This window comes from Centropristis striata, chromosome 14 (genome assembly GCF_030273125.1).
Source record: "Centropristis striata isolate RG_2023a ecotype Rhode Island chromosome 14, C.striata_1.0, whole genome shotgun sequence".
Classification (NCBI taxonomy): domain Eukaryota; kingdom Metazoa; phylum Chordata; class Actinopteri; order Perciformes; family Serranidae; genus Centropristis; species Centropristis striata.
In genome coordinates, this window is record NC_081530.1 from 22,043,886 (window position 1) to 22,061,990 (window position 18,105).

At 42.1% G+C, this 18,105-nt stretch overlaps 1 protein-coding gene across 2 annotated transcripts in view; it reads right to left on the bottom strand.

Moving 5' to 3' along the window:
• The window catches only part of rbms3 (RNA binding motif, single stranded interacting protein), a 340,839-nt gene that overhangs the window by 228,185 nt on the left and 94,549 nt on the right, over positions 1–18,105 (bottom strand). The window contains exon 1 of one of the 2 annotated variants that reach the window (XM_059350712.1): positions 7,741–9,626. The exons of the other annotated variant lie outside the window; for it this stretch is intronic. Within the exon in view, the coding sequence (XP_059206695.1) occupies positions 7,741–7,815 (75 nt within the window). The 5' untranslated portion in view covers positions 7,816–9,626. Of the gene's footprint in view, positions 1–7,740; positions 9,627–18,105 lie in introns of those variants that run through there. 2 annotated transcript variants of the gene reach the window in all.

Genomic DNA, 18,105 nt, shown 5'->3' on the forward strand with positions numbered 1-18,105 from the left:
ACGCGAAAGCGATGGAGGATGGGAAAGAGTAATTACAAAGAGGGACGACATGAAAGAGAATTTAAAGATGAAGGGAGGCTTGGCGAAAAAATAGGAGTAAAGAAGAGTGGTCTGAGCAAAAAGTGAGGGGGGAAAACATAAACAGTCAGAGATGAAAAAAGACAAAATTGTAAGGCTGTACCCCCACCGTCCTCAGAGGCAAAAGGGGAGACAGAAAATAGAGCGTGAAAACGCCAGGCTAGGTCTCTGCCAGAGCGACAGAAGAGGGAAACAGTGGGCCAGAGGAGACAGCTCCAGGCAGATACTGTGTTACAGAAAGAAATGCTAGTGAAAACAAGAAGAGGGAAAAAAAGCAGGTGTATTTGTAGAGTCCTGCCGCGCTGGTTGGTTCGAAGGGCACATCATGTGTCTCGTTTCATCTGGCTCTAAATCTAAAGCAACATCTTCCCCGTCTCTCTCTGTCTGTCTCGCTGTATGTCGACTCTGCTTGCCTCTCCCTCTCTATAGGAATACTCAAAACTAAAAATACACAAAACACATAGGAAATGTGTTTCATTTCACTTCCTCACAAAGAAGAGAGCTGCTTCCTGTGACAAATCATTCTAATGCACTTAAAAAATGTTTGTAAATTCAAGCCATGACTAATACGCACAAATGCTAAAGACCACCTGCGGTTTAAAGTTCACATCCGCAATTTATTTGATGCACAAATGATCCCAGTAAGGGGTTTTTGTGTGTGTTCATGTGTGTGCGGCTCTGCTCACAGCAGTGCATTCGGAAGCCGGTGGGGTTTCAGCGTCTTAACCCAGGTTTTCCGGTTGAAGAAAACTCGCCCTGCTCACTCTGCCACCTTCCACCCCATATGCCCCGTTTCACCAAACAGGTAGGAGTCCCTCTCTCCAGCGGCACAGCCGAGAGTCGCCTGTTATCTCCAGATGGTCTCGGGAAGGAGAGTTCAGAGACGAGATTCCCTGGGGCAAGAGCTCCACCACCACGCACATCATTTTATATTTTAAAGGGATTTATCTCAGCCGCTCTTTTTTTCACTGCGACCTCCGGTGAGTGAGCAGGTACTTTGTTCTGTGTCTTGCTCAAGGACACTTCGATACAACAGCAGCCTGTTGTGGAGAAGAAAAATGTGACCTGGTTTTGAGACCTTCACTCTGAGCACTAGACCACTTACAAAGCACAAAGTCAGACACCACACACAGTATGAATGTGTGTCCTCTTTAAACCTCTTTAAAAGTCTCATTGAGATTAAAATCTCTTTTCAAAGAGTGACCTACAGTGTTACTATTTCATTTAGCAGACGCTTTTATCCAAAACGAGAGAGTTTGAGAGCTCATACAACACAAGCAAGGATGTAGTCAGAAGAAAGTTATGTTTGATATAGTTTATATAGTTGATAGGTTTCAGTCTGATAAGGTGTAGTAGGCAACAGGCGGTGTTCAGGGTACATCCATCAACCCCACCCATCATTTATGTCTGTTTCATGATGAGATGTTAAAGAAAGAGCTGGGTCTTAAGTCTCTTCTAAAAGACTGAGAGGGACTCAAGCAGATCGGGAACTACAGAAGAAGAGTCTACTAGAGGTGTGAATCAGCAGAGGCACAACGATACGATTTTATCCCGACAAAATTAAACTAAATCAATAATTGTTTTGTCAAATAAGAAAACATTCAGTCTATTCATCTCACTTCAGTCTTTTTATTTCTCAACAATGAGCGTCAAACCCACAGACTGACCAACAAAGTATTCAGTCACATTGAGCTTAACTGATATCAAACATGTATATATGATGACAACTGCAGCATTTTCTCAAACTTTCCTAAACTTAAAGCTTCACTGCTCTGAATTTTTTTGAATGAAACATAAAAAAAGCTTAACTTTGCAGCGTTATTTTGGCAACATCCCAACACATTATCCTGACGCCTATAGATTCCTTAGATCTTCTAGTTTAAAAAAAAAAAACGTTGAAAATACTGACGCTAAATAAACACTAAATGTCGATACTTGGCGGACATGAATCAATATTATACTACAATGCAAAATATCACAATACTATGCTGTATCGTTTTTTTCGGGTCTAGGAAGTGGTAGTGGCGGAGGAGCTGGAGCCTTTAATTGAAAGAACATAGTGAGCAGGAGGGTGTGTGGACCTGAATAAAGGTAGGTAGGGGGCTGTCTTAGTTGGAGTTTTGCAAGCAAGTTTCAAGGATTTGAATTAGAGGCGGGCAGCAACTGGTAGCCAGAGGAGGGATATGAGCAGCAGGGGACGTGTGGTTTTTTGGGCTGGACCTGGCCGAGAAGACAGCATGAACATCATTACAACAATAAACACAAACAACACAAACAGCTGTCATACACTGCAAATGGGCGCACAACAGTAAGAAAAGTACCATTTTTGATGCACAATCACATTAACCAGGAGTACTATTTTCTCAATTCTTTGAAATTGACTTTAATTCCTCCATAGAAATCAGCTCTGAGAATGTCAGGTTATTCAGAGATTATTTCAGCAGGAGGGGGCAGCATATTTGTCCACAACTTGTAACTTCATAAACTTATTGATAGACTCCTTTAGCACACATTTGCACGCAGGCACTCGTACACCATCTGCGCTCGTAAACCACGGCATGCAACGTAAGCACACATGTAACACTGCTGCTACATTTAAACCCCCCGTGTAGTCCAGACTTAATACAGAACAGGTTCGTCTTTCCATCTTAAGAGCTATGGCCTCTAGAAATAAAATAAAAAAATATGCTTTTTCATTATCCATCCCCTTTGTGCGTCCCTCCTTTGCTCTTCTGAAAAAATGCATATCAGTGTTGAGAGAGCAGCTGTAATGAGATGTGGACGGCAGCATGCGGAGGGCCAGGTCTCAGCACCCTGCTCTGTGGCGACTTATTAGAGGCTGCAGGATGCAATAAAGCGCACACAACCCTAATGTATGGGTGTGCAGATAGGGCTGAGCTGTCAGTTGATAGATGAGAAGGGTTACCCCCTGCTGCAGTGTGTGTCTGTGTGTGCGCATGTTTGTGCATGTACACACAGGCCACAGAAAATAAATGGAGTTGTCTGCCCCATTGACTGACAGTTACACATGGAGGGATTGTAGTGCTGGATAAAGCGGTAGGCATCGGCAGATAAAACCAGGGGTATTAGTTGATCAATGATCAAAAGGCCTCCTTTCATGGTCGGACCATGTGAGGCGAAGGACTGGAAATATGAAATAAAAAAAGGAGGAAAGCAAGATAGAGCTAAAAAGGCCTGCCAGTCTGAGCTAAGGGAGAACACGTGATGGGTTAAGATTTACAGCAAGGCCGGGACAGTATTTTGTTTCGGGCAGTCAGTCGTGAGGCATGTATCAAGACTTACAAGTGAGGGAAATGAGTTATACTACCCCTGTCTTAGTACTAATCAGAACATATCGTCCCGGGCTCAAAATAGGGCTGGGCTTTAGTAAATGTAATATAAGAAGTGTATTTTTCCAGCCCTAAAAGCCCTTGATAAACTCTTCAAAGCAGATCCACATCAGCAGAGACAGAGGGGACTAAGCTGCTAGCTGAGTTTTACGCCACTGATAACTGATTTAATGAAAGACTTTGGAAAGTGGTCCTTTTTCTCTGCCTTTGATTTCTTTTGCTCTCCATGTCTATGTATATCTGTCTCTCCCTTGTTGTATCTATGCTTCCCTTTCTCCTCTATCGAGGCATTAAAGGAGGATTTAGATGGCTCTGTTGTTATTTCTGCAGCACAATGGATCACCCCGTGTAATGTAACCAAACCCTTTTCCTTGCTTTTAACTGGCCCCTCCCTATAACATCCACCCCTCCCCGTCTTTCTTTCTCTCTCACACGCACACTGTACACTCCTTCCCTCCATCTCTTCCTCCAATTCTAAAGAATTACACAGAGTATAAATGGTGCCTATGGCAGGGGCAGACACAGGCGCAGATCCTCTCAAAGGGCTCCATTGACTGGTGTTTACTTTAGGCCAGGGACATTAGCCGCTGCTAAATCTACCTCAATCTGCCCCTCTCGGCTTCCCGGGTTCTGCATGTACTAGTCTCACTGTAACACAGATGCCTGCCTGCCTGATCACAGCCACAGCTCAAGTGTGTGTGCATATACTTTCGCAGTGTATCCTTGTGTGTCTGTGTTGTTGAGATCGCTGACATTAGGCATGTAATGACCTAGCCTATCAGCGGTGTAACAGCACAAGGGTACAGCGGTGTCAGGTACCTTGTGTGCGTGCAGTAACGGCGGCAGTAAAGCCAGCTAAATTTCACAACAGAGGCAGAATTTACTGCAGGTTTTCAAGGCAAATTATCATTAATTTGAGAGTTCCTTTTGAGAGTTGTGTGCGTAATAATGAAACACAGGGCTGAAAATGCCTGTCATTGAGGGAAAATGAGATACGACGCACGCCAAGACTAACAGGCACTTAGCGCAGACATTTAGCCCAAATTCATATTCTCTCCTAAACACTATCATGAAATAACAATAATTGATCTGTGTGCTGTAATTGTTCTCATGGGCCAGGGGAGGGGCCAGGGCCAGAGCGAGGCGTTTTACGGTAATTTTCTCATTTATGATGCACATCTATTACCTATCATTAAAGTTGAATGCACAGCAAGCTGTGAACAGCGCTGCACATCAAACTGGCATTGAAAGACACAGGCGGAATAAAAGGCCGAATTTGAGCAAATGACTCCACGGACTGATCAGCTGGGGAACAGGCAGAAATAGGGCCTTTAAAGGATCCTCTCATCAAAGCAGCATCCTGCCAGCCCCCCCCTAGCCATAACCTCATATAAAAGTCACACACACACACTGACACAAGCAACATGCACACACACAGACACACAAATCCTCTTTCAGGAATCAATAATTCAGCTAAAGAGAAGCACATGCTACGCCCCACTGCACTAATCAATAGAAAGCCAAATGTTATCTTTTCATCTCATTCTCTGACTTTCACATTCTAATCTGGGCTGACTAGTTCACACTGGACAGCATCATAGAACTCCATTAAATTAGAATATAATACAGACATACAGAGGGGATAAAGGCACCCCAAATTCAGAAGGCGCCTCGGTTTATTCTGACAATGTTAGCTCCTTTCTTTACAATAAAGTCCTCAGTTTTAACCGGGCACAGATGTTCTATAAATTCTCTATGCATAGAATCTCAAATATGTGTCATAAAATGGAGGCGAGAGGAGGAGAATGGCAACACTTTAGTATGAGTTACGCCCCGCTCCCCCTCCCTATCCCTATGAGATATTTATGCCCCCCCCCCCACCCACATCTCTCGGGAGAATGAGGCCATACCTTGAGAATGCAGCAATGAAGATAAATAGAAAGACCAGTGTGATTTGAGACTGATGACTAAATCGGGAGTGTGCAAAAAAAATAATGAAAAGTAGGGACTTGGGCAGTGAATTTGCGTGCATGTGTGTGCGCACACAAGGCCAAAGTGACTGCTGTCGACTGTGTGGATTGAACCTGCCAGCCAAAGCCCTTCTCCCCTCTCTGTAATCGAGCTATCAATGACCATTAATGAGAGTGTGAGATAGCTCTCCACAGCTCTCTCGGCCACATTGCCCAACACTCTGGCCTCTCTCCCCTTTCCCTTTCTCCTCCTGACCCTGTCCGCGGCTCTATCATATCAGCCTACGAGGCCGCCGGCTACGCCAACTAACCGTGGAAACGAATACAAACCGTGGCGGCTGATTCATAAACGGAAATGTGCGCTCTTCCTTGCCCTACTTGCGTGCCCGCTATAGGTCTCGTTTGCATGACACAGGACCCTAGCGGCTCGCTCAAGGATGCATCAATCGCTGACGGTGGCAAGATCGGATCTGCGCTGACCTTGGGAGTGAACTGCAGCATAGGCGGAGGAGGCAGGGGGCCCTGTTGCAACAGAGCAGGCAGGCAGAAAGCGAGAGGAGGGAGGACGAGGGGAAAAGAAAAGTGGAAGGGAGGGAGGGGAGGACGGAGGGGCATGCTCTGATTGAGAGGCCCCCGAGATGAGCAACTCTGAGATATGAGAAGGGGGAGGGAGGGAGAGGGGGATGATGGAAGGAGTAGTGGAAGGGGGGTGGGAGGGAGAGGGAAGCCATATGGCAGCAGCACAAATGTATTAAACTATAAATCAGGGTGAGAGCGAGTGGACTGCCAGGTGGGGCTGCAGGCAGGTTGTCCCTGCTGGAAGCGCACAGCTCCACACGGAATGGGATTGAAACGTAACTGGGATTCTGCTTTATCAATTTTATTGATGTATTAATTGGGTAAACTAATAGCCACATGTAAAAAATGTGTTTTTCGGTGTTTGATGTTCAACACCGCCGCCAATAAAACAGCTGAACCGATATCAAAACAATACTTTTTTTTGACACCTTTCATTGGGGGAAAATAAACATTTTATTTGCTCAATAAATTTTTCTTTTTTCTTCAGTGATAAATAAAAAGACTGATAAGTATCCAGAACGAGATCAGGAAATATTTGACTGCGGAATAAGTGAACAAAACTAAAACCTGCCCAATCATTCAATCATGCCCAATCTGCCCAAAGGCCAACTTCCAATACTCGGTCCTAAGGTCACATTTAGGTCAGTACCCTGCCCTAAAATAGCTATTCCTCTATGCATGCAATATAAAAATGTGAATTAAAGAATATTTTTTTTGGGATTTCAAATACAATGGAGGTTTACCAACTAAAATGACTTAACTAGACATAACTTTTGCACAAAGTTAAACACCTTCAGCATGTTGTCCAGCCGTCGCGGTGCATCACAGCATCCCAATAATAGAAAGAAATTAGTGTTACACGTGTGGTAGATAAACAAATAGAGCTCCCATTTTAATCCCTTGATGATGTCTGGGTAGTTTGCCCAGCCAGTGTCCTGGCAGCCATCAGGACCTAGGCCTGGGCTCGCATCCCAGAGGCACTGATGCATACTACAGCTAGAGCAAACACGGGCAGCCTTCCTCATGCCTGCTCTCCGTCACAACCACACCGACCATCGAGGTAACAAAAGAAGGGTTCATAACCTGTTCGCCTCCTCTTTGCGAAGCACTAAAATTAGACATTTGTGCTGGTTTGTGAGTAAGCGGATTCATAATTAAATGTTTTATTTGCTTCAATCAGAAAAGTGGCATTGAAGCATTTAAACAATGGCCTACATTCAGCTTGTAAATGCTTCATTAGTAAATTAAATTTGGTTCCTAATTCTCTCAATTGTTAAAAGAGCTGTCTGTCAGTTATTTTGATTAACAAAAGCCTCCGAATCCACTTAAAATGTCACACTTGTATCACAGAAAGATCTCATCAGTTTGCAGGTGAGGGATGGATGGAGGTTACTGGACAGCTCCCAGTAACGGTCTGGTAGGCTGGACTAACTCGAGCCTTGATCCCTGATCCTTTCACTCAGCGACAAACACACACACACACACACACACACACACACACACACACACACTGACATAGACATCCAAACTCCAACGAGGTACCTGCCATCTGAAACCATCACAGCCAAGGCCAGCTATCCATCAAATCCCATCTCCACTCAGGGATGAGAGGGGGATGAAGAGAGGGCGTTGGAAGAGAAGAGGAGGAGGAGGTGGGGGAGGGAGGGAGGGAGGGGTGGTGGAGGTGGGAGGGAGGCAGGACAGGAGTGTAGGAGTAGATGAGTAGGCTTGAGGAATGCAAGTAGAGCAGAAGAGCGGCGTACCTTGGTCTGGAGATAGTGGGGGTAGTAGTAGGTGTACTGAGGGTACATTGGCTGCTGCTCCAATCGCTTGCCCATGTAGCTGGAATCCTTAGCACTGAGGCAGGGAATGGTGACACGGGGGCGGAAGCTGCCAAGTAGCTAGCAATGGGATAGAGGCAGTGGAAGGGGCTGTGCGATTCCTGTCTTTGCTTTCAGCACCACTGTGTCGCTAGCCGGTCCTCCAGGGAGAAGACTGGGTCTGCGCGCCGGTTGGCAGCTGGAGAAGGTCTGCCTCTGATTGGCAGGGGGGGGAAGCTCGTGCCTCACCGGTCCAGAGAGCCTCAGTGTCGGGCGGATGCTCACTCAGTCTCTCGCTGCTGGATCAATGGAAATATTTCCACAAGTGCTAGAACCAAGAGCGCCGTGTCCGTCAGTGGCTGGTATCGGATAGTAACGCGCGATAAGGGTGAGGTAGAGGAAGAAGAGGAAAGAGAAGAGGTGCAGGTGGCAGTAGCTCTGGCAGTCCTGTGAATGTTGGAAAATGGGAGAAGGAAGAAGAGGAGGAGAGGAGGAGGAAAGGGATGGCAAGGAAAACGGGAGAGGATGTATAGGCTCACTTCTCTATTTGAGCTGTTTCACTCCAGTCTTTTGCCTTGGCTTTAATCTCCTCTCTCTCTCAGACACACTGTGAATCTGACTCTCTCTCACTGCCCCCTCTCTCTCTCTCTGTCGCTCTCTAACATACACACACTATCTCTCTCTCTCTCTCTCTCTCCCTCTCTATCTCTCTCTCTTCTGTAGTCTGATCCGACGGTGGCTGTCCTGTTTGACAGAGGGCAGATATCCACAGCACCGGCTGCCGACAGATGCACTTTGTGCACGGAGCAGAATCGCAACACGAGAGCCGAGCGCAGACACAGAAAGAAATCTCAGTCTGGAGCGGTCGAGCCGGCAAGAGGACAGATAACACAGAGAAATGATCCCAGTTTTTTAAATGATGTGGCACAAGCGTGTATTAAAAAAATCCACTGGCTGGTTAGTCAATCCACTGAGCTCCAGATAGAAGACGAGTGGGGGGAAAAAAAAACAGTGTCTGTGTCCCAGGTGCCCAGTAAAGAAGGAGTCCCTCGTCTGCGATCCTCCCTCTTCCTGCACTTGTAAAATGTGTTCCTTATTTCGTCCTTGGCTCTCTCACTCCTCTAAGCAGCCTGCCTCGTTCTCTTTCCCTCTGTCACACAGTTGCTCTCTCTCTTACTCTCGCGTGCGCTTTCTCTATCACTCAGTCTCTCAGCCTCTCTCTCTCTCTCTCTCCTTCTCCTCCACACTGACAGGGCGGTAAAGGGGGCTCGTCCGAGGCTGCGAGCAGAGCAGACTGCCTCCTCCTTCTCCAGCCCAGCCGGTAGGAGGGTCTTTAGCAGCTCTGTGCGAGAGAGAGGGATCCAGACACAGACCAGCGGGCTGCAGCGTTTCCACAACCTGGGAGAACGCAGGGAAGAGGAGTGGAAACGAGAGGGGGATGGCGTCAGTGTGAGCAGTCGATTCCCCCTACTGGCTGCACGTGGAGCTACCGCCTGGAACACACTGTGTCCTCAAACATCGCTTTCTCTTCACAAAGCAGGGGGATTTAACCTCAAAACTAGGAAACTTTTAATGTGTAACTTCAAGATTAGTGTGGAATGAAGTTTCTTAAACTGTTGACTCTGGATCATGTTGTTACCACTGATCAGGTCAGACAAAGTCATTGTTTTGTTCAAAACTTTTTTTTAGTTTTGAGTCCTAAACAAGCCATAATTTACTTTTTACCAAATTTAATGCCATTTTTAACAACAGGGTAATAATATATTATATTTACGAAGACCCTGAACTGTTTTTTTGTTGTTATTGTTGCATCATTTGTTTTTCATAATACTGAACTGGATGCTGCCGGATTGGTTCAAACTAATTGAATCTTGGGAATTAATTAATAGTTGATTCAAGGAAAAAAAAATTCTGCAACTATCTTTGGACTAAGGGAAGGTAGTCATTAAAAAAATTATTAGACCACCCTATTTTCCATGTTTTTTCTTGATAATGCTTTTGATTATTATCAAGAAAACTATGGAAAATGGCTAGATATCAGCTCTTAAATTAAATTCTTATGAGCTATTTTTGTTGTCATCATTATATTTGTCCAAACAAATGTACCTTTCGTTGCATCAGGCATTATAATGAACATATATATGTATATAGCATTTTCAAGTCAACAGGTTCAAGTCTAAGTGAAGTTACGAGTTTTATCAAGTCTAAAGAAATCAAATTTGTGATTCAAGTCTGATGAGTCCACACCTCTGCTACTAATTCTGCTTTTCTCAAGGATTATATACGCAGAAGTTTAATTTTTAATGTGTAGTTTACTGCAAAAGCATGAATTACATCATAACATAACATCAAGTTTGGGTGCAGAACAAGTGAATGTGTCTTTCACTGCAGGGTCAACAAAGAGGATGTGTAGTAAGTCTTCACTTTAAAGGACTATAATTATACTACATGTAAAGGCAGCGAACCACAATCTCCAAGCATTCACTTAGGAAGTAAACCACTTCCTGTGTAACATCAAAACATGACAATGGATGAATCCTCTTTTGATTGACCATGACCATGACCAAAAACATCACAAAAATGTCCCGTCGCTGAGTGTTTGCTTGATCCTCAGTAACCTCAGCTCATACTCGGCAAAGATCAAAAACATGAATTCAAAAATATAACGCTGAGAAAGTCCCACTCCTTTTTTTCCGTCTCTCACACGCAAACAGACATACATGCATGCTTGAATAGGAAATAACCTTAAGTCCGTGAGGGTATCTCAGCGACTCCGAGGCCAGAAGTTCAGCAGCCTCAATTTTCACTCAATTAGCAAATCAACTCATTTTAAATCATCTGACATGCGTCCTGCAGGAACAAAACTCTTCCAGAAACGGCACCACAAAATGACTGGACTGAAAACAATTATGTTTTGGCAGTTTCCACATCTCAAAATAGACCTCTGACTTTGATGAGTTTAGTTTTGTACTTCATCTGTTACACTTGAGAGCATTACACAAAAACCCATGAGGCCGATGTCTCCTTTTCAAACAATAATAACCCAATTACACATTTCTAGTGCAACGCTCAAGATAAGTGAGTTCAGCTGTAAAAATACACTTTTTTCACTTCTTGGTATATTTGATTTATTCACTTCTGTTGATTCAATATGTATGACATTGTAAGTGCTGTACTGCAATATTTTATAAATGTATTGATCAGTTGAAAGGGAATAAATCAATGATAGCTTTGAAAGTTTTGCAATACAGATTGTTTTCAAGTCTCCTAGTTCCTTTTCAGACACACAATGTAGTGCAAATGCTAAATGTTATTATGAAAGCTACAGTATGTGTCTAAAAGGGCCCAGTGCATGTGGACAGACCCAATCAATACCAGAAGAAGAATCCCAGGGACCAAAACAAAGCTCAGAGGGAAAGGGCAGCCTTTTACAGATATAGAGAGGAAAATATAATTATCAGATAGGCCACTTTTATCTGTAGGAAAGAGATGAGGCAGATATCGATTTTGGATTACCAGATTAACAGCCTTTGGATCAACTAGACACATAAACTCCCAGCATTTGTCGGGGAAAGGCAGAAAGAAGAGAACAAAGACAGTAAGACAGACAAAGGCCAATAGAGAGAGTAATAGAAAGGCAGATACTGAGAGAAAATAAGATAAGACACATTGGGAGACGGAAACCTGAAGGAGGCACAAAAGCAGAAAAGATTCATATGTCTTTATGACACTGCGTGTCCACTGAGCAACCACGTAGTCAGCTGTGTGTTTCACAGATAAGGCTCATCATTTTCTGTTTTTTACTTAAAAATACTGATATTTAAGAACATAGGGGTAGGTCAGTTTAAGGTGATTTTAAACTAGATTTTGTTCACATTTGACCAAAAGTCACAAATGAAACCTCTACCATATGAAAATGAGAACAAATGAAGCAAAAAAATTGCAAATGAGCCAAATAAAGTAATACACTAACAAGCATGTTTGTATGGAATGCCATTTAACTTTAAATAAATATGTATGCCTGTGATATAAATAAATATGCATCAGGATATAATATATCCCTGAAATAAATACAGAAATGTGAAATTGTAAAATAAATAAATGAAGAATTAATAAATTAAAGTTGTCCTTTGAAGTAAACAGATGTTTACTTCTGTTCACTCACTTTGCATTTTGTTAATTGATAAAAAAATAAACTATTAACATTTCTACTTTTGAAAGCATTCTTATTTTACAGCATTTTTTCACACCTGGCTAAAACTTTTACACAGTACTGTATGTTTTTCTTTATTGAACAACAATGACTATTATTACTACTACAATGACAATGACTACTACGGTAATTACATTTATTTATGTATTTATTGGCTTAAATATAGGGATGTATTTATAGGTAGCAAATCAAGTCAGAAGAGGATCATTTTTCAATTGACTTACCTACATTTTTCCTTTTTTTGTAACTGGTGTAACACTGGTGTGTCCCTGCTATCCATTTCTTTCATCAGGCCCGGAGGTTGCTTCTTGCAATTTTCTTCAATTAATCAAATAGGTGGCAGATTAACTTGAACTTACATTAACTTGAAACTATGCACTATTTGCTACTATTTATGACTGTAACCTGACTAAGTTTTTTGAAAGTTTATTCTAATTAGTCGACACTGAATGGAAACACGAGGGAATACTATTACACGGACTTGGTCAGCGAAACCATTAATATTCATTGATCCAACCATTAAGAATTAAGAGCCGGGAATTGAGACTTGACTCTTGAAACTAAAGATCTTGACCTGTGGCCCTTCAGACAACACTAGAAACTACCTTGAGAGCCGGTTGACATGAACTTTCAGCCTCTACCCATGAGCTGGCAAAGGTTAGTTTATAGAGGCAATTTCAAGTGATGAGTGGAGAGCGGTAATGCACGCTGTGTGTAAATAAATGTCGGCACTGTGTCTCATTCTGTGGAAGCAGACCTTGGAGACTAGAAGCGTGTGTCGTGCTCTGGTGGTGATGGAAGCTGCTGGTCTGAATCAACGGGCCTGACGTCACAGTGAAGTGATATGCAGCCAAATATTTCATAAAAAGAGAGAAAAGAGTGAGTGAGATTTCACTGTTGCTCCTGTTCAATTGCTGTAAAGTCATCTCCATGTGGTGGCTGGCACATGTAAGATAGGGCTGATGAAACTTGTCAAAATGTCTGCATATACCTTCTAAAAAAACTCTGAACTATTCATACATCAATTCTTTTGTCCATTAGAGGGCAAACCAGTACAACAAGCAACCTAACTACTAGTAAGGGTATATTTACTTTTAAAAGCTCTACATACCTACACATTAGAAAATGAACAAATAAAAATAATGTCCTATACATTAAAACTTAATTAAAAGTAGTTGCTGCTGGAGTAAAAACTGAGCCCCCTAGCAATCTAGCTAGCAAACTAGCCAGTCGCTTAATGAATGTACAATTTAACAACTTAATTCTTTATAGACACACTGATGTCACTACGTAGGAAAACACACTGCTATCACCAGATGAGTGACAATCATGTTCAGTTCATATTCTGTAAAAAGTGTAGCATTAAAAGCATGGTGGTATTAGCAGAAGCTAGCCTGCATCCTACACTAGTGGGTTTGCTGTGCTGCGCAAACAGTAATTCTGCAGACAAACAAGCTAGCTAGCTAAGTAGCCAGCTGTCTGTCTGCAGAGCTGCTGATTGTTTTTCAGATGTGAGCTTCACTGTGGTGTAGTGGTTAGCATGTCAGCTCTCAGCAAGACGGTCACAGGTTTGGGGGCCCTTCTGTCGGGTTAAATGGGTGACTCTTAATCAGTGTTGCCAACTCCTCAGTAAGGAAAGTAATATTGCCTGTGCTAAAAGTTGCTAGAAGTCGCTAAATGACATCATCATCACATTTGTATAATTGACCATGTGCATGTAATTGTGATGTACGCTACAGGAGAGAGGAATAATGTTGTTGGAGAGACAAAACGTGAGTAAAATACACCATAAATATGTTGAGAAGAGACACTGACTGTAAACGGCCCGTAGGTGTTAATGAATAGTTCTGTCTCCATGTGTCAGCCCTGTCTGGCAACCTGTCCCCGCCTCTCACCCAATGTCAGCTGGGATTTGCTCCAACCCCCAAGACCCGAATAAGCGGTTAAGGATAATGAATGTATATTCAAATGTCTGATATTTTTAATACTACAAATATATACAGTACATTCTTATTTTGGTATATTCATTGACAACTATGCAGAACATATAGATAAGGTGAATTATTTCCAATACAAAATATCTATAGGAATACATCAGAGTAGGTGATTTCCACACAGATTCTTGTTTCAACCTATTTTGTACACAATTGTAGCAACATTAGGGCTTGCCACCCAGAGCAGCACACTCCAGCGCCAGACTGTTTCAAAGAGCATTCAGTGAGTGAGAACTGATCTGATTTACAAGCTGATTTGTCAAGATGAAGCTCAAACTGTGCCTCTCTGCTGTTCTGAATATTTAAAAGAATAAAAAAAAAAACCTGCACTAAGAATTATTTGCTAATACTTTGCAGCCAGGTCTGTCAAACATTTTCATACAACAAAGCCAAAGCCATCTGCTGCTCCTCTGTTCTGAGGTCTTTCTTTGATGCTCGTTGATTCACTTTCTAAATTGAGAGCATGAGTGAGTCATTCGCAGGACTTTAAAATAGAGAAAAAGGAAGACAGCTGAGGGCGTCTCATGGCCCTGAAGGTGTTAAGTAGTTACAGTCCCCCGCTAAAAGAATCAGACACGTCTAGTAAAAGAATACCACAGAGTGGCCTCTGGTCTGAACAGTTCAACAGCTAGTGTGAGGTGTTTTTTTTTTAAATCCAGCCTTTTATTTAATGGACCAGTTCTTCTTGGCAAATTTGCACAGCAGTAAAAGCAAGATTTTCTGTTGAGATATTTCAATTATTTTAACATCCATGGAGATATTAGTGTCCTGAAGGGCTGCCCTTTTGTCCATTGACTGCTCTGACAACACCAGTTATTCTATTTAAGTCTTGAATTTCTAATAAAAAGGGAGAATAAGTGAGAGAACAGGGATGAGGGCATGTCACAACATAAAAAGGCTGCACCATGTGTTGTCTTCTAAACACAGAAACGGTCAACAACTACAAAATGTTCCCATTCAAAGGGAATTCCTAGAAAGTCAACAAGCACTTTTGCCCCAGTGCCCGACCCCTCCCCAGGAGAAGACTACTGGACTTCTTCAAGCCGCTGCAAACCAAGAGGCTTTGTTTCCTGTGGTTTGCTAGACACTTCTGTCATGGGTGTTTCCCAGAAATGACCAGATGCATGGAATTCGAGGGAAGGCTGGCCCAGCGCCAGGAGAGGGGAGGTGGGAGAGGAGAGAGAGAGCTGGAAGAATGGAGGCAAAAGGGGGAGAGGAGGGAAGTGGCATTGGGGGAACAGCAGGCTGAGTATTCCTGGAAAAATCCGTCTCCCTTTGGCAGAGTTCTACTGGGAGATACCCAAGCACCAGAAGATCATCTTACATGTTTTATGCAAACCTAGTGATGTAGCATGACTAACCAGCGTCCCCTGGGCATTTGCTCATGATGAAGTGAACTATCTTAACAGTCCAACTATGACAAAGCAACTTCGACTGTTCTCGTGTTATGGATTACAGCAGAGATTGTCTGATTACAGTTGACAATAATCTGGAAAAACATGACTGAATGTTGATGATCACTCCAATTAAAAACAGACTGATAAACAGATGTTGCTTGAATACCAGTGTGTGTCAGACCACAGAAAATCACTTAGTACAGATGATAAAGTTTGTATGAAACTGTAATATTGTTAGAAAAAAAGAAAGTTATTTTTTCATTAAAGCAAAATCTCATTTAGCAAAAATTGAAGGCATGCTAAAACACATCAGGGCCAGATTGGAGATCAGTGTAAGAAAAAGAAGGAAAAAAAGGAGAGATAATTTAATAACTTCACATAAGTTATGAGGTCTACAAGAAAGAACACAGATTTTTGGCAGTTTTACGACAACTGAAAAGAAATTGAGTACAAACCACAGAAAGAAAAAGAGGGCGCATAACAGCTGAAGTGTTTCTTGAGTGCAGAAAGAGTTTCAATTTGTCTTCATACTGTTTCTTGTAGTTCATCCCCATGGTGCAATAACTTATTTGATTATGTGATTAACAGCATCTGAAATCAGCAAGCCATTAGATTACAAATTATATTCAAATGGTCGGAAAGACAAATGATATGTGCAAAAAAAGAAGTCTCGACATTCTCCAATCAGAGTTGTTATCTGAGAATAAAAATGAAGAGACATTTATTAGGGGGATAAACCTCCTGAAATACATAGTCTTGAATTCAAGGGGGTCCAAAGCCCTGAGAAAATTGAGATCGTAGGAGCGCCGCCAATCCTGTCGGGGCTGACATTACTGTGTTTAAGAGGCTGTAATGAATCATGTGAAGCTGGAAGACCTAGGGAATCCTTTGGTTGTTATGAGATCTTGTTGGGGAGGAGAAATAACATTCCAATAACACCAAAATTAGGCGAAATTTTTGTGAGGGAAGGACTGATATGGCCATACTCAAAGGAGTCCCATGACCTCTGACCTCAAGATATTTTAATGAAAATGGGTTCTACAGTACCCATAAGACTCCCCTTTACAGATATGAGACTTTATGCTAATCTCATGCAGTTTGGGGCAAAAACATGCAGTTTCTCTCAGGCCATACAAATGTGTTAGTTTTGCCTATTGCATTTAATTATTTCTGCATAATGAAGCCCCTAAACCATCTTGGAATTGCACAGGTATGAATTTTGAATAGGCACCTAACTAAAACAAAACAATTTCGTATAGGTTTATGAATAGAAAAAAACCCTGACACACATTGCTGAGCTGCATCTTTAATTAATCTTTAGTTTCCCAGCTTTCTGATGGTTTATACCACGTCCATGTGGCATCTACTGTTGACCTGCTATCTCCTAGAAGTGAGGGGAAAAAATAGATATAGCATAGTATCGCATTAGTTTGAGTGGCAATATTATATCGATTCATGTCTGCCAAGTATCGATATTTAGCCCTGGCGGGCCATCAGTTTTTTTCACGTTTTTTTTATACGGAGGCCATGTTGGGATCACTTTTAGGAATATAATGGAGATGCTGGTATCATATGAAATTAGATAAGGAATCTAAAGGCACCATGTGCGTGTCATGTCGGGAAGTTGTCGAAAACAAGCTGCAAGTTTTTTTGATGTTTCTTTTTTTTTTTTTTTTATCAGAGCAGTGAAGTTTAAAGTTGAGGAAATTTTGAGAAAATGCTGCAGTTGTTGTCGTCCATACATGTTTGATATCATTTAATCCATTTAAGCCGTGAAAGCATAACCGCATTTCTACCATTAAAACCGGGGGCGCTGTTGCGTTATTCTACCATTAAAGCAGGGAAAGCGGAGACGTCGTTTTGTAGTATTTGTAGTTTTTTCCACCTATTTTCGGTCTCTTGGCCAATGAAATTCATCAGAATACATGTGGGAGTGTTGCAATTCAACATGGGACTTTTCCAGAACTTTGAAATCATGGCGGAAGACGACTATAGCAGAGGGAGCTCAGATATAACAGGTATAACCTCTTAAATACTTTTTGCATTTCATTTCTATCTGCTACAGAGGCTGAAAAATCTATTATTTAGTAGGCGCTGACACTTCTGTTGAATTTCCAGAAAAACTTCAGGTTTAAGGGGGTTATTATTAAATTGCCCAGAGGTTTTACAGGCATTTTTTCCAGGCGTTTTAGGCCTAAATGGGTTAAGTTCAGTTTGACTGAATACTTTGTTGGTCAGTCTGTTGGTTTGACTCTCATTGTGGAGAAATAAAGACTGAATCGAGATGAATAGACTGAGAATTTTCTCTTATTTGACAAAACAATTCTTGATCGAATTTCATTTTGTGGACAAAAAATGCAGTCAAAACAGTTAAATCGCAGTAGACTGTATGGCAATACTTACCATATCGCAAATACCTAAAATATCAATTATATCATATCGTGGCTCAAGTATCAGTTTAAAATCATACCGTGGGGCCTCTGGGGATTCCCACCTCTACTATCTCCCCTAGAAATTGTACCCATGAATGCATACATACGGACCTACAAATGTTTACATGCACCTGCATATTAGAGCTAAATATTTTAAATATCTCAAGTTTAATTGCAACCAGTGAAAATGTCTTCTAGATTCAGGTAATAACCAATTTATCTACTTACACATAAAGCAGTTATGGGTTTCATGACGACACCTTAAAACAGAT